This window comes from Podarcis tiliguerta (assembly GCF_965153285.1).
Source record: "Podarcis tiliguerta genome assembly, chromosome: 7".
NCBI classification, from domain to species: domain Eukaryota; kingdom Metazoa; phylum Chordata; class Lepidosauria; order Squamata; family Lacertidae; genus Podarcis; species Podarcis tiliguerta.
In genome coordinates, this window is record NC_139540.1 from 21,583,707 (window position 1) to 21,599,895 (window position 16,189).

Sequence of the window (16,189 nt, forward strand, 5' to 3'; positions counted from 1 at the left end):
CAGCAGGCCTCTGTTCTTAACTATTTAAAGCATGTTTTTGAGGACAGTAATATCAAGTCATAATGAGGAGTGTGGCTTAATGAATGGAGGGCTCGTAGTGCACATAATGGTGTGGGAAAGGGAGAAGAAACATGTGGCAAGGGAACATGTACATAAATCTAATGCAGCCGTAACTTTGGCTGCATGACAACAGATCTCTTTTTTTCTTTTAATTTTAAAATAACCTTTATTATACAACAATTTACATATAACTTAAACAGTTCAATACAACACATACAATCTCTCATTTAACATAACACGCTTTGACTTCCGATTCACCTCATTGTTTGCATTTCATTATTATTTTATTTTTCCATTATTTAGCATGAAAGTATTTGCTATATAATTTCTCTGTGTTTCAAGATTCAGTCTAGGTATTTCAGGAGATTTGCATTATCACAATAATTTTTAAGGTATTCTTTAAATATTATCCAATCTTTAATAACTTTGTGCTTTGAGTTTCTTCTTAATTCTCCCAGTCATTTTTGCAAGTTGTAAATACTCTATCATTTTCTCTTGCCAGTCCATTTTTGTGGGGATACTTCGCCTTTCCAATAATTTGCTATTAAGATCCTAGCCACTGCAGTTGCTTACATAAAAAGGGGTCTGATATTTTTTAAAATTTCCATGGACATAATACCTAACAGAAAGGCTTCAGGGTTTTTTTTAAAATGAGAATTTGAAAATCTTTTTGAGTTTGTTATATGTAGTATCCCACAATTCTCTTATCCTCTTACAATCCCACCACATGTGCATAAAGGTACCTACCCCATTTTTACATCTCCAACAGACATCTGAACTTTTCTTGTACAACTTGGCCAGAGTGAGGTACCATCTGTATAACATCTTCATCCGTTTTCTCTAAAATTGTAACATGCGATGAACCTTATGTCTTCCCTCCAAAGCCTTTCCCATTCAATCATATACAGGTGAAACTCGGAAAATTAGAATATCGTGGAAAAGTTTGTTTATTTCAGTAATTCAACTTAAAAGGTGAAACTAATATATGAGATAGACTCATGACATGCAAAGCGAGATATGTCAATCTCGTTTCTGATGAGAGCAGCTTTTGCATCTCATTTGGAAACCAAGGACCCAGAGTCTGGAGGAAGAATGGGGAGGCACGCAACGCCAGATGCCTGAAGTCCAATGTGAAATTTCCACAGTCTGTGTTGATTTGGGGAGCCATGTCATCAGCTGGTGTTGGTTCACTATGCTTCATTAAGTCCAGGGTCAACACAGCCGTCTACCAGGAGATTTTGGAGCACTTCGTGCTTTCCTCCTTTTCCACGATATTCTATTTTTCCGAGTTTCACCTGTATATATTATGTCCGGTATCTTGAGCCCAGCGTACCATAACCAATTTCACCTCCTCCTCCTTGACTTCCCAGTCAAGGAGGAGGTTGTACATCTTTGATAAATGTTTCCCTTTGGGCTGAATTAAGTTCTCTTCTAACTTAGATGTTTCTTCAGCGAACCCTTTTTGTTTATTCATGCCTAATCTTTCAATAATTTGGAAGCATTGAAGCCAATCAAATATATACAAAATTCTTCAAAGTGCTTTAATTTCAATTTGTTACTTTTCTCTTGTAATAGCATTTTGTACGTTGCCCAGTTTCCCTTCATATTTTTCTTCTTCACAGCTAAAGCTTCTATGGGTGAGGTCCACCAGGGGGTTTTAGGTTCTAATAGTCCTCTATATTTACTCCATATTTTATATAAAGATTTTCTTATTATGTGGTTTAGAAACCCTTTGTGGACTTTCACCTTATCATAGGCTAGGTAGGCCTGCCAACCATAGTGGTTGTCAAAACCCTCTATATCCAGCAAGTCTGTATCTTTTAGTATCATCCATTCGTGGATGCAGGCCAGACCTGTTGCCCCATGGTATAGTTTGAGGTCCGGTAGGGCAAAACCTCCTCTATCCTTCCAGTCTATGAGCAATTTGTTGTATTCTATGTCTCTTCCCCATTCCAAAGGAACCTTGAAATGTCTCTCTGCCAGCTTTAAAAACAATCCATTCCCCTTAAAACCGGAATGGTTTGAAATAAAAAGACAACAGGACAACAGATCTCAATGCGGCCAGGAAGTCTCAAGCAATGGGACACGGGAAGCATTTAAGACTGCTGGAAAGAGGGTAGATTTTTGCTGCTCAATGCAGTCAATTCTTGAAAATCTTATCTGTCTCCCCTCAAAGCTCTCAGGTCCAAGCTTTGACAAGTCTCCAGGAGAGGGACATTCCAAGTAAACACCCCATGAAGGTGGACTTTGCAAGCATGGGAATTCCACCCATGGGTTTTGAACTGCTGTTGAAAATAAAGCCTGCAGCCCTGAAAATGGCAGTGTGCAATTTTGATTTTGACAAGTTTCTTGCAGTGGGAGGTGGGGGTGGGCAGGGAAGGAGAACATGAAAGAAATAAAAACGAAACATGTCGTTGCAGGTTTGCCAGCCTGTTCCTGTCCAGCGAGCACCATATGCGGGCAAAGTGATTGCAGTTGCTGCTGAGGGAAAATAATTCCCACAATACAGTTCATCTTTGACATGTGAGTGTCTCATTTGGTCATTGGAAACTGACTGGTCCCAAAGCAGTTCTGGCCACACGCAAATAACCTGTGGGATGAAAGTCCACACCAAGGCCCTTGCCTTCACTGCATTCCCATCCCGCACATGAAAAGTATTGTTCTGGGGGTGGGAGAGGTCAGTCTGGGTTATATCCATGAGTGTCTTTCAGGTCTGTGATTCTGCACCAAGGAGGTTTAGAATCTAGTAGAAGCTGCCATGAAGACAGCTATATTGCAGAGGAGTGACAAAACAATGGGTGCAATTCAACAAAGCCTTAAGTGATTTACCCCTCTCCTCCCTTGCGCCCCCTCCACAACCCTCCAGAGGGAGATTTAGATGGAAATGTGCCTTTGTGTGAAAAGAGCTCATTCCACTTGTGCAACAATTTAGGGACACATCCACAGCTGTTTTTTGTTTGTCCCGCAATTTCTAGTCACAGGTCCAAGAAAGGTTTTTCTCAGGTGCAGCAGTGGGACAAAAATAAAACCCGTTTACTGCAACATCAGAGCAAATGCCAATCTGCAGAAAACCCTATTGACAATTGTTCCAACTCCACTGTAAAGAGGTCTTCCCGAGGAAAGTGGCAGAACCAAAAAACAAAACCCCAAACCCCACCTCTTGGACTCATGACTAGAAATCATGGGGAAACTGTGGCTGCACACTTTGTTGAATCCCACCCGTTAGTAATTCTTATTAGCTCTTAATTCTTATTGCCTCTCTTGGGGACAGAAGTAAGAGACATCCTCCTTTGGAAGGATTACATCATGTTTTCTTCCTCTTGTATCTCTAGGTCAAAAAACCAGATGAAAACAATTCTGTTCGCCCTGCTTCTGCAACCTACTCTGGAGCCCTATTAGTCTGCAATTTTGATTTCTGTATGATGCATCAGCATTTTATCTCAATTAATAAATGACTATTTTCCTCTACAATTTTTACAGACATTTTATATTTAGATAAATAAGTGCATTTATATTATAACATAAACGCAATATAAATGCAGTATAAATAAGTGCATTTATATTAGCATGCAAACCTTTTCTGAGGTCCATTGTGATTTTCTATGAGGACACGGAGGGGGTGGGGTTCCCATGCCCCAGTCCCATCTCTGTATTATGTAGTCATCCTCACGATTAAGTGGAAAGCAGTCAGCCTTGCACCAGTCATCACGGAAGTCTCCTACTGTGATAAAGCTATTACCACAATTGTATGTGGATAGTCACGTGCTTCCCGTTTGTAGGTAGATTACTGGCACTGTGATTCTTTTTGTTTTGGGTTGGGATCACTGGCACGGCACCATCGGAGCTCATCTGAGGCTGATCTAACTTGCAAAAAAAAAAAAATCAATCTATTAGTACACATGCCCTGGCTATCACTTCAAATTAACATAATCAAGCAATTGCTTGATTCAATACAAATAAGCTTCATAATGGCTAATAACTCCCAATTCTATAATCCTGCAGCTAAGACATACCTGGGATTTAACACAGGCCACATTATACACTGTACCACTAAGGGATTATCTACTCTGTTGTCCCACCTATGGAGATGAATACTCAGCTCCCCCTACTACTGTCCTAGTGTCTTAATCTTGGTGCCCATGAACACTCCACCCTTCTATCTGCAAAATTTACCAGTGGTAGAAATGAATGCTACCACCATAGAAATGAAGAGTTCAACCATGGTCATGGCAAAACGCAAGTCTGGAGCAGTTTCTCTGGGGAAATGAGTTACTCACAGTCTTTGGATTTTGTAGCAAAGCAAAGGAGAAAAATAAACAAGCAGCCCTCCAGGCATTCTGCACATTACATATAGGTCATACTTCAGGAGTGTCAGTGTTCCGGACCTTGCCAGTTTTGATTGCCATCCCAAGACAACTGGGTCAGGCCTTCATTAATTTTTCAAACTGCAGCTGATCTGATTTAGGGGATTTTCCCCCACATCAAATTCAACATCTCATTCCCTTTAAAAAAAAGAGGAAGCCCTGCACTTTTAGAATGTGGGTGGCATGGGTGAGTCAGAGGGGCCTCTGTATAGGCAGCGTCACTGGTGTACACAAGGATGGAGTGAGTTTGTGTGTGTGGAATGAGGTCACAGCACCACTAGAAGCAACATTAGGAAAGAAACCCAGTAATCCTAATTGGTTCTGAATAACTAAAACCCTTCGTTTCAAATTTGCATCGTTCATGTTGAGTCGAAAGCTAGAGTTCTTTCATCTGTGAAAAATAAAACATGAAGTGGAAGGTGGCTGGAGGGACTGATGACACTTGGGTGATGATAGATATATAGTGCCAGGCGGGGGGGGGGGGGAGCAAATCCACCCACAGAAAAGAACATTGGCAAAGATCAGACAAAGGCAGCAGAAAAGAAAAGAGAAAGAAAGCAAAGAATTCTGAGCTCTCCTACTAGAAGATGCAAGGGAGGCGGCAGGTACAGAAAGAAATATGTGAATTATGCAGCGGTATCACTTAGGGTGTCAGACCGACAAGTCTGTACAGCTTGATGACTTCAAAGCTGAATGACAAGGTGAGAGTCAGAGGTGAAAAGTGAATGAATGTAAGAAAAATCAAATGCATCAGACCGTTTATTCACTTGTAAAACCATGGATTTCTTCATAGAGATTTTCTTTGCATGGTTAAACGCTGCCGACTTTTGCCACCTCTGTTTGTTTCTTCCTGGAACTCCTCATTGCCCGGAGGATTGGGAACCAGAAATGTAACTGAGGAGGAGAGGAAATATAGTTATATTTACAATTGAGTGCCTACAATGAATTTGCAGGTGCCCTCTCTACCATCTTTCTCTGTCTAGAACAATAATGGGGGCTAAATTCTTATGTTTCTTCTTTCCTCTCTGAAGAAGTGGGGGGGTGGGGAAGTGGCTTAGCACCCTTCTCAGACAAGATGGTAGCTAAACATCCACTCCCCTTCATCCAAATGGAGTTTGGTGTATATATAGTTGACTCATAACTTGCGGGTGGCGCTGTGGGTTAAACCACAGAGCCTAGGGCTTGCCGATCAGAAGGTCGGCGGTTCAAATCCCCGTGACGGGGTGAGCTCCCATTGCTCGGTCCCTGCTCCTGCCAACCTAGCAGTTTGAAAGCACGTCAAAGTGCAAGTAGATAAATAGGTACCACTCCAGCGGGAAGGTAAACGGCATTTCCATGCACTGCTCTGGTTCGCCAGAAGCGGCTTAGTCATGCTGGCCACATGACCCGGAAGCTGTATGCCTGCTCCCTCAGCCAATAAAGCGAGATGTGCGCCGCAACCCCAGAGTCGGCCACAACTGGACCTAATGGTCAGGGGGTCCCTTTACCTTTAACTTGTGTGATTGCAACTTTATGCACTTGGTGGCCAATCACAAAAATTAAACACACGCAAGTCTGACGACTTAAAAACTTCTTCCGTGCCAGGTTTTCCTGTGCAGAAAGAGCTTTTAATTTCACATAATTTCTCTGGGAAGGTCTCACGAGATCTTGCAGGGCTGTCAGAGATCTTGCAGGAGTCTCCCAGAGCTAGCATGAGAGACTCCCAGAACAAAGCCATTCTGAGTACAAGCTTTCATGTGGCCACTAATTTGGAAAAGAATCAGGAAGGGGAAAAAGCCCAAGAGAACAACCTACAGGAAATTACTCCAAGAGGAATCAACGAGGGGCAAATCGGCTGCCTTTCTATCTGTCACCTCCCTCTACCAACTCAGTGCCGTTGCTTTACTCCCAACACATCCTTTTCTTTGAGGGAAAATGAAATTTCTAGACCAGTGGCAGGGGACTGCTGTGTGGGCCTAATTAGGGCCTGTCAGGCCATTTTGGGCAAACCATGTCCACCTTTACTGCACCTGCTGCTGTATGCGGCATCTGGCATTGGAAAGCAAGCTGCAACTGTGGCAAATGAATAATTGGGAAAGTCCTGCCTTCCTTTGCAGTCATGTATTGGGCTTGAAGCTTATCAGAGAGGCAAGCCCTTGTGTCACAGCAGAAGTGGGGTTGTGCAAACAGCACCTGAAGTGAGTCCAAGCATTACCTTCACAGCAGATGTGCTACCAGAATAGCGTGGGATGTTTGGCTTCTATGGTAGTTCACAAAATCCATTAAAAAATAATAATCAAGATTTCCCTTGCCCCATGTATAGGCAAAGGGAGTGAGCAAATCATTACCGTTGCCAGAAACTACAGATAGGCTTGTGCTCTGACTCTGGTTTCAGTTTGGTTTCTAGGATCAAGCTTTAAGATAGCCCTACATTCCATGCTGTTTGTAACTTACCGTTGCAAACGAATTCAGCTTCCTCTTCTCATTCCTCTCGGGGAACTTTGATCTTTTCTTTAGTAATTTTGAGTGCAGATACTTTATCCGTTTCACGTCTGTGCTAGGATAGAATGATGTTGCCACTAGGATTTTAAGTTGCGTAAATGTAGAGACGCACAGCCCAAGCACTGTTAAAAAGAAGATGATGACACCCAGTTGGATCCAAGTGGCTGAGTGGGGAACATTTGGTCTGGGAATACAGGCATGCTCAAAGAGAGGGCTGCTGAAGGAAGTCTTATTGTCCACAATCTCCCCATGGTTGAATATGAATTTGTCGGAATTTTTCTGCACAAGAGAAGTGAAAGAAAAAAAATTAAAAAGAGGTTGGCGTGAGCATTGCTTCCTCCTATGAAATACCTGATGCATGATGCTTCAAAGCCAACAAAGCAGAAGCATTGCAACTCAGCAGTGAAATTCCTTCCAGGGTCTCTGTGTGTTTCAAGTCTCCTACAGGATATTAACAGTCGCTTAACTACTGAGTCAAACCTGCTCTAGGCAATTGCTTAAACCAGTAGGGTCCCTTTGACAACCAGCTTGCAAGAGATGTGTGATTTGGAGAATGCTTAAAGCATCATCATACACGGTAGCTGAGACAGCCTTAGGTAAGGATGTAAGAACCATGCTGGATCAAACTAAAGTCTGTTCAAAGTATAGGGAAACTTTGGCCCCCTAAATGTTGCTGAACTGCAACTCCCATCATCCTTGGCTCCTGGCCGTGCTTGCTGGTGTGGATGGGAGTTGTAGTTCTGCAACATCTGGAGGGCCAAAGGTTCCCCACACCTCGCCTATTCAGACACCAGTGGAGAACCAGATGCTTATTGGAAACGAACAACAGGACATGGAGAGACAAAACCCCACACTGCACCCACCCCACCATCGATGCCCAGTGGGATACGCCTCTTTCAACCTGGAAAGTCCTTTAGGTATCTTAAAGATTTTCCCTTTGCCTCTATAAATTTCCCTAATGTCATTTTGAAACCATATTAAGTGTGTGGCCATCATCACATCCTGTGGCAGTGAATTCTGCAGGCGTGTGATTTGGGGAGGGGGGCAGGAAACCTGAATGGAGCCCATTTGGTTCAACTTCCTTCAAAAGGAACACGTAACAAATGAGTGAATAAATATGAATGGGTTTGTTTTCACTGTCCCATTCATATCTCATTTGCCCAGAATTCACTAGACATTACAATATTCCAGTGAAGAATTGGCAGCTGTCATTGTAGGCTGTTATCTCCCCTTACTCCATGCCTGGGAACACATCTGCAAACCAGAGAAACTGTTGGTCTCGTGCACACACATCAACCTTTCACTCACAACCACAGGTGTGCGCACACACTGGAAACATACACGCAGTACAGCCACACAAACACAGGCTTGGGGGGGGGGAATGTATTGGCTACAAATGATGGTTTCCAATGCACTTAATCTGTTAGCGCAAGGATTTGCAATTCACAATAGACCTTGCCTCTGCTCCTCCACTTGCAGGCATCCCACATTCTCCCCCAAATCTGCTCTGGAGGGTTGGGTGAACCCCAGAACAGATTTAGCGGGTGCACACAGGGAGAAGGGACTTTCCATTGCACAGGCAAAAACCCTTGCACTAACATTCAAAGCACTACACTCAAAGGCTTATTTCAAGCATAATTTCAATGGGGATAGGGGGGCAAATGGTCCCTATGGGCCTCAGAGAAGACCTTTGTGGGTGTACCCATGAGCACCACATTATGACTTTCACCCTGGAACAATACAGCACTTGGGGCATTCTGGCGAACCTCCCCAAAAGCAACCACCACCACTAGAGTAATAGGGCACTGCAACTCCATCACACCATATTGCAATTTCCTTGCAATATCTGGTGGGCCGCAGAGCACTGGATTAAATGGACCCTTCCCAGCATGGAAATTCTTCCAAGAGTATCATCCAGCCAACCTGATGCCCTCCATATATTTTTGACTACAACCTCCCTTAGTCTGAGTTAGCATGGAGAAGGGTTAAGGATGAGGGAACATGTAGCTGAACAACATAGGAACCATAGGATTGTAGATGTGGAAGGGACCTCTGAGGGTCATCTAGTCCAACCCCTTTGCAATGCAGGAATCTCAACATGTGGTCCCCCCATCCAATTGGAAACCAGACCGGACCCTGCTTAGCTTTGCAAATGTGCTAGCAGCTTAACTGCTGCACCACCACATCATCCAGGCTGGTGAAGCCTGCTCTAGGCTTGTGACCCAAGTCTGCAAGAATCTGCTAGATAGTTTAGTGCTGGAAGGCTTGCACTCACTTTAAACACACCTGATTCCTAGTAGACATGCCCTTTCATATTGATATATAGTGGCTGCTTCTGGTTGCTCAATGGAGATATATGGGCACTTTGCCTATGCACAGTAGTACTCTGTGTTTATCACTTCACATGCCCCAGTCCTGACGATTGACATTAAAAACAGCCTTCTGGGATCAATGAGTTACCAGCTCCAGTTGCCTCCAATATTTTCTCAGACATTCTGGTGTTACCTTCAGTCAATGCAGCTGAAGGTGTGCAAGCAGAAATGTATCTGCAAGTCCTAATTTGGGGAGCGGAGATTGGGCACGGGAGGGCAAAGCCTATCTTTGCTCTGTGGCTTTGACTGCTCCCTAAGATGTACTGCATGGGAGAAATTTGAGATAGCAGTCACTGGGAATAAATACACACACACACATACACGGAGTTTTTGCCTTATTTCCCCTTTGGGGAGTAAATTGCCTGACACACACATGGGAGGGAGCAAAGGAAATTTCATTGTCCAATCACACAACAGCAGGTGTTATTTAAATCCCTTCCTGTTTTGTTGTAATTGGAAGTTAAGCACTAGTTATGTTGCTGAACTCAAATACCCTGCTCTCTGGAACACCTGAGATTCTTATAATTGCTTCTTGGATAAATGGTTTCTTTAGGGGAGAGAGGAAAGTTGATTGCTCAGCACAACCAGCTCTAAGGGGAAGTAATGGGAAATTCACCTGCTGAGGAGCAAAAAATTCAACGCAAAAGGAAAGAACTTGGGCTGTACTACTAAAGCAGACAAATGTCTGGATGTCTATTAGAAATACTTTAGTTCTTGAGGGTTCCAAGGGAGTGTATAAGATATATAACAGAGTTCTTGGGATCCCATTTTGCAAGCTGTCCCATCTATTTCTTTGGAGTCTGTTGGCGGGGGTGGGGGTAGATATCTGAAGTGCATTTCCTCCAGTGAAAAACTTAAACCCACAAGTAGTTACTTCACAGAACCAGTTTGATGAGATAGCAAAAACAGAATAAATTTATCACATTGAGGGAGGATCATCTGATAGCATGTCACACAAATGAGGGTTGACTCTGGCCAACCTGCCTGCACCTGCGGGGGAAAAACCAAAATTGGCTAACCCTTTCTATGAGACCTCAATGCTCATTTTGCCCAATGTCAACCCAAGTATTCTGCTCCTCCATCTCTGCTTTCTGCCCTGTATGAAAAAAAGAAGCTCTAATTCATTAACCATATCTTTAGAGCATCCTTTCTCAGCCTTGGGTCCCCAGGTGTTGTTGGACTACAACTCCCATCATTCCTAGCTAGCACAACCAGTAATAAGGGATGATGGGAGTTGTAGTCTAACAACACCTGGGGACCCAAGGTTGAGAAAGGATACTTTAAAGGAAGGGTTGCAACTCAGTGACAGAACTTGCAAAACAAAACCTTGTATGCAAAAAATCTCAGGTTCAATCCCCATCATTTCCAGGTAGGAGTCATGCTTGCAACACAAGAGAGCTGCAGTCAGTTCAGTGTTGGCAATATTGAACTAGATGGATTACTGGTCTGACTCAGTATAAGGCAGCTCTTCACCCTCAGTTCCCGGTTTGAGGGGTGGCAGGCAAAGTGTCATCCGGTGGGTCTCCTCTTCTGCCAGCTCTGGAGGTTCAAATCACAGGAGCAGCACTAGGCAGCTGGGTCTAGCCACCTGTTTAATTTCCCAAAAAGCCCTAGAGCTGGGCTGAAGGCATTGTGGGAAATTAACATGGCAACTAGAAAATTGGGGGGGGGGGAGTAGGCAAAGCAACAGCAGCAGCTGCAAGGGAGTTCCAGGTCCTGATGCCAGCCCTGCATTAGCCCCATAGCACTATCCCCAAACACCTATTCCGAGCTTGAGGATAATTCCCTCTTGTTCCCGAATGGCAATCAGTTCAACCTGGCACACTGTAACATAGGGCAGATAAGTATAAATCCCACTTGCATCAGCTGACGGGGTTAGATAAGCAGAGAGGTCCTTCTGCCAAGCTCTCCTGGCTCAGCAGGCCAAGTACCAACCTCCCCCTTCTGCCAGACCTAAAAATGATTCAGCAGCCAGTCACTGAAATCTTGTATCTTCCCATGCCATGTTACTAGCAATCTTTTAAACTGGAAATGACAGGGATTAAACTGGAGGTCTTTGGCCTGCAAATCATGCTCGAGCCTTTGCTGCAACAAGACACCCAAAAGAGGCCTCCCAAATTTTGCACTTCCGTTTCCTCTGGCCACACAAAACACTCAGCATAACCAACGTTCCAATCTGCCCTTTGCTGTTTTGTCATTGCTTTACACGCACAGGCTTTTAAAAGCCTGCGCCGTTCCACCACCCAACCTCATTTCAAGTCCTTCTGCGCTGTGTTTTAGCATAAGTTTACTCTGCAGAAAACTTGTATCTAAAGCAATAAAAGCCCAAGAAAAGTGCTGGTAACTGTAGCTAAGGTACTTACATGGTAATACAATTTCAAATGGACCTCTAGCTCAGGGAAATCTTGGAGATGCTTGCTCACTGAAAAAATGAGCCAGTAAAGCAAATAATCTACTGCTGCAAAGAGAGCCCAGATGCAAAGGTTAGCAAGCACAGGGAGAAAAAAGCGTGCCGTGCATATCCTTTCTTTCTGGGTCTGGCAAAAGGATGGAACCATTGTGTACAGCTCTCTTTCTTCTTTGCTGAGGGGAAGGACGCAGAGCTTCCTTTGCTGCCGCTGCCTCTCATCGTAGCGAATAAACGCTTTCGTAATGTAAGTGTTCTTAAACTTGATGTTGTGGGGACTCAGGAATTTCCTCATGAAGTGTAATGTCCCAAGAACGATGAAAAGAACCCCCAGCAGAGGGAGCACTTTCTTGCCCAGGTAGGGCGGTAGGGATAGTATGGAGGAGATTTGCCTGGCAATGTTCTGGATGTGGAGCCTCGTCTCACTCAACCTCAGCTTCAATCCTTCGTCCGAAACGGCGTAAGACACATTCAGCTTGTCCTTCACTGACACAACGTCTTTAAACGGGTTGCCCAAGATCTTACTCTGATTGTATATCCACCGAATCGCTTCGATGTAGCGGCCAAGGAAGGAGAACCGCTGCGATTGAAGGATGCAAGTGATGCTGTCTACCAGCTGATTTAGGTTGTGGAAGATGTTTTGGATGTTGCCAGCTACCACCGCCCCAGTCCCGGCAGCGATCAGGGCATTCCTTCCTTCGCGCAGGCCACAGGAAAGGAAGAAGAGCGCAGCAAAGCAGCGCAGGTGCCTGGACAGAAACAAACCCATGGAAAGGGCAATCCAGAGGAATGGGGGTGTGACTGCAGAGAACGTGGGGTAGTCCTCTAGGAAGGAATACCCTGCTAGGAACAGGAACACATTCACCATCAAACTGACGGAGCTGCAGATCGCAAACAGGCACGACCGGCCCTTCCAGCCAGGCTTCTTTTCGCCCACAAAACGTGTCCATATGTGCTGAGCAAACGCAGCAAAAGAAGTCATTTTCTTCAAGGGTCTGGAGATCCGGTAATGGTGACTGGGGATGAAAACAGATAGATGCTAAATTTATCTCTTAAGCAATTTATGGAGGTTATGCTTTATTCCTCAAAACTGAAAGACCTACCAGCACAGTTCTCATATATATCCAGGCGATCTGCACTAATGACATGATATCAAGCTAATTTCAGCTAAGCAGGAGTTGAATAGGCAGCTGACATCTTGGAGGCAAGAAAGGAGCACTACGTCCAGGGCATCTGGGCATCTTGCATGATGATTCCTCAGACTGTCTGAATCTCTTTTCCTTGGGGCCTATCATGGGAGTTCACTGACCCTTTTCGAAGGGGTGGCTGTACCCTGAAGCTGAATGGATGTTTGATTACTCTGCCACTTAATCCAGGTTGTTGTTCAGTGTAAAAAGAAATAAACCAGAGGGAATTAATTCAACACAATACTTTCAATAGTATTTTTTTTAGCCATATTTCCTACTTCCAAATGCCACTGGGACAATCAGTCCATCTCTCTTTATTATAAAATAAAATAAATGCATTTAAGAGACATCAGCTACATGGTTTATATTTCACCAAGCAACACAACTCCAGCTTTCACTTGTTACTTGGCTCCCATTGTTTCCACATAACAAGTTTTCTCTAAAGAGGCAGAGCTGATTTATATGCATATTAGATTTTTTAACACAACACAATCAATCAGATTCTAATTAAATAAGATAAACTTTTCCAATTTTGTCCTGTAATGAGAGTCTGTTGCCTTAACAAATACTATTTTATAAGGATAACTTTATCTTTTGTTTTCAGCTCAGACACAGCAGGTTCCTAGGAAGTGAGGTGGATGTTTATACAGACACAGATCTTAAGATTATTAATATACTTCCCATTTGTGGATTTTATCATTATTCATGTGCCTGTATTACTATCTGCTCTGGCTCCAAAACAGAGATGAAGAAGAGTAGGAATTTTCCAAAAGATTACACCCTGGAAATCAAGGAGCCTTGAAGAACATCTTTCCCCATACCATCTCTCCTCCCTCCCCACCCCAGTTGCCTGTTCAGAGTATCATTAGTGAAGGAGTTAATAATAGTGGTGGGCTGGAACACCACATTTTTCTGTAGCAGCCCTGAGACTATAAGAAGGTGCTCCAAACCTGGGAAGCCCATCAACGCCTCTCTCTTTTGTCCTTGGCTTTGACTGAAGGCTAAACTAATTTACATGGCAAATCACGGTAAAGGCAGCCATTTAACAAGATGGTGTCCTCCTGGTTTCTGTACAGCAAATGTCCCTAAGGTTTTCTCCCTGCTCTTTTATATACATTTTCTATCTATGGCGTATGACAAGGCCTTCTTGGTGGTGGCTCCTTGTTTGTGGAACGCCCTTCCTAGCGAGGTGCATCTGCCTGCCACATTAACAACTTTTAGGAGGGATTTTTATAAAGTTCCTGTTCACCCAGACATTTGATGGCTGAAATACACTGTACATTAGCCTGTATGCACTGGTGGTAACTTGTCTTGAACAAATAGTTACCCATGTTGCTGCTGCTCCCCTGAATGTGTCCAAAGGCTCCAAGGTCCTGCAACAAGCAAAACAGCCTCGTTGGCCAAAACAGACGCATTCTCTCAGCCCCTGATTAATCATGCAATCCTAAGCACACTTACTAATAAGCCAGTCCGATTGAGCCTATTGACTCATTTCAGAGGTAACTTCATTTGTATTGCAATGCATGCCTGCAATCCTATGTATGCTTACTTTGTAATAAGTATATTGAACATATTGGAACATATAGACTGGGACTCTTAACACCAGTATAGAAAAAGGGGGCGGGGAGCAGGAATGTTACTCTATACATTTCTGGCAGTACCTTGATGCTCAAGTATCTTTTTGGAAAGGCGATGCACTCGGCGAATCCAATTTGTAATGGATTCTAATGCTAATGCCTTAGATCCTTTTGGTCCCCTGCATTGAGACTTCTGAATATTCTTGCACCTCCTTCCTTCTATTTATTCATAGCTGGACTCAGCTTTGTGCCCTGTAACCAGCAGCCAACATTCTTGTTGTTTGTTGTTATTGATTAAAACTATATTATAAAACAAACCACATTAATACTCATTTGCAGCCTGCTTAAAAAGCACAATTCTCAAGATTTACTTACAGATTCTCCTGCAAGGCACATTACGGTTTTTTCATGGAGTGGTGCTTCTTGATTGTGCGGGGAAGGACTGACTAGTGCTGCAAAGAAGTTTATGCTGAATCACCCCAGCCGTTCAACCCACCCACCTAATGCGTCAGACCATTCTGAGATGGTTCTTGTTTTGATGACGATAAATGTGACTGAAACAGAATGTGGGTAAAATGGGGAAGTTATATGCATTAAGAACTGTGGCCGATCTAGGTAAAATTCCTTGGCATAATGATCTCCACTTACAAATAAAAGATGATATTCAGAGTGGCACATGAAGGTGGACAAATCCACCTCTGCTAGGGCAAGGGAGAATGCTGAGAAATATTTATCATTACTACTTCACTCCCTACACCTTCCACAGAATAATACACTCTTGCCACTCTGTTGGAGAGCCTGTGAGGAGTAGGGTACATTTTTTCACATGTGGTGGTTGTGTCCTGATTTTGCTGCATTCTGGAAAGATGACTTCAAGGAAATTAACAAAATTACCTGTCAATCCCTCCTCTTTGATCCACAACTGGCATTGATGCACATATTTGAAGGGCAGACTATGTCAGTAATGTATAAAGATGTGGTGGGCCTTTCTTCTTATTGCTGCATGACTTGTGATCGCCAAGAACTGCCGTCAGCCTTTTTTCCTTGATGGTACCACGAGATCTGGAATTTGACAATGATGGAGAAGTTAACACAGAGACTCAAGGCATTAAGTAAAGGAACTCAATCAGATTCCAAGATACATCTTTATTGCATTTATTTATTGAGACTTTCCCACCCCCTTGGAAAGCGATGGGAAAATGAAAAAGTACAGTGGTACCTCAAGTTAAGAACTCAATTCGTTCTGGAGGTCCATTCTTAACCTGAAACTGTTCTTAACCTGAGGTACCATTTTAGCTAATGGAGCCCCCCACTGCCGCCACGCTGCAATTTCTGTTCTCATCCTGAAGCAAAGTTCTTAACCCGAGGTACTATTTCTGGGTTAGCGGAGCGGAGTCTGTAACCTGAAGCATCTGTAACCCGAGGTACCACTGTAAACATTTCTGATAAATGAATAGGGGGAAGAGAAACAGAACATTACTCAGCAAATGGTTTAGATTATCAGCAAGCTGGAAAATATACTAAGTTACCACTTTATTAATAGTTTTGAATAAGAGGAACATTGTGGTTGTTTTTACCATCATATATATTGGAATAACAGGAACTGCTTAAGAATTGCTGAAGAATTGAAGGGAGATGCAGTGGAATGACCTCTTCTGTTCCTAAAAGGAGGACCAGAATTTTTATGATAATTGCTTTATGGTGGAATGAATGTGCATCCTCCTCTGCTCCTCAGTGTGAG

General features: G+C 43.5%; 2 protein-coding genes across 23 annotated transcripts in view; one reads left to right on the forward strand and one right to left on the reverse strand.

The window, feature by feature from the left end:
• Positions 1 to 3,531, forward strand: part of DPYS (dihydropyrimidinase) — a 45,614-nt gene extending 42,083 nt beyond the window's left edge. Inside the window, exons 9-10 of the mRNA XM_083450596.1 lie at positions 2,481 to 2,583; positions 3,393 to 3,531. Coding sequence (XP_083306722.1) covers positions 2,481 to 2,555 — 75 coding nt within the window. The 3' untranslated portion in view covers positions 2,556 to 2,583; positions 3,393 to 3,531. The remainder of the gene's footprint in view (positions 1 to 2,480; positions 2,584 to 3,392) is intronic.
• DCSTAMP (dendrocyte expressed seven transmembrane protein) overlaps positions 199 to 16,189 on the reverse strand; it is a 47,484-nt gene continuing 31,493 nt past the window's right edge. For 5 of the 22 annotated variants that reach the window (XM_083450612.1, XM_083450611.1, XM_083450602.1 and 2 more), the window contains 7 exons: positions 16,026 to 16,109; positions 15,343 to 15,510; positions 14,533 to 14,700; positions 14,199 to 14,244; positions 11,641 to 13,050; positions 6,858 to 7,184; positions 199 to 5,318 (listed from right to left, as the gene is read on the reverse strand). In XM_083450612.1, the coding sequence (XP_083306738.1) occupies positions 5,235 to 5,318; positions 6,858 to 7,184; positions 11,641 to 12,666 (1,437 nt within the window). In that variant the 5' untranslated portion in view covers positions 12,667 to 13,050; positions 14,199 to 14,244; positions 14,533 to 14,700; positions 15,343 to 15,510; positions 16,026 to 16,109 and the 3' untranslated portion in view covers positions 199 to 5,234. Of the gene's footprint in view, positions 5,319 to 6,857; positions 7,185 to 11,640; positions 13,051 to 14,198; positions 14,749 to 14,823; positions 15,511 to 16,025; positions 16,110 to 16,189 lie in introns of all 22 variants that reach the window. The other 17 variants (XM_083450615.1, XM_083450600.1, XM_083450614.1 and 14 more) reach the window with 12 other exon arrangements.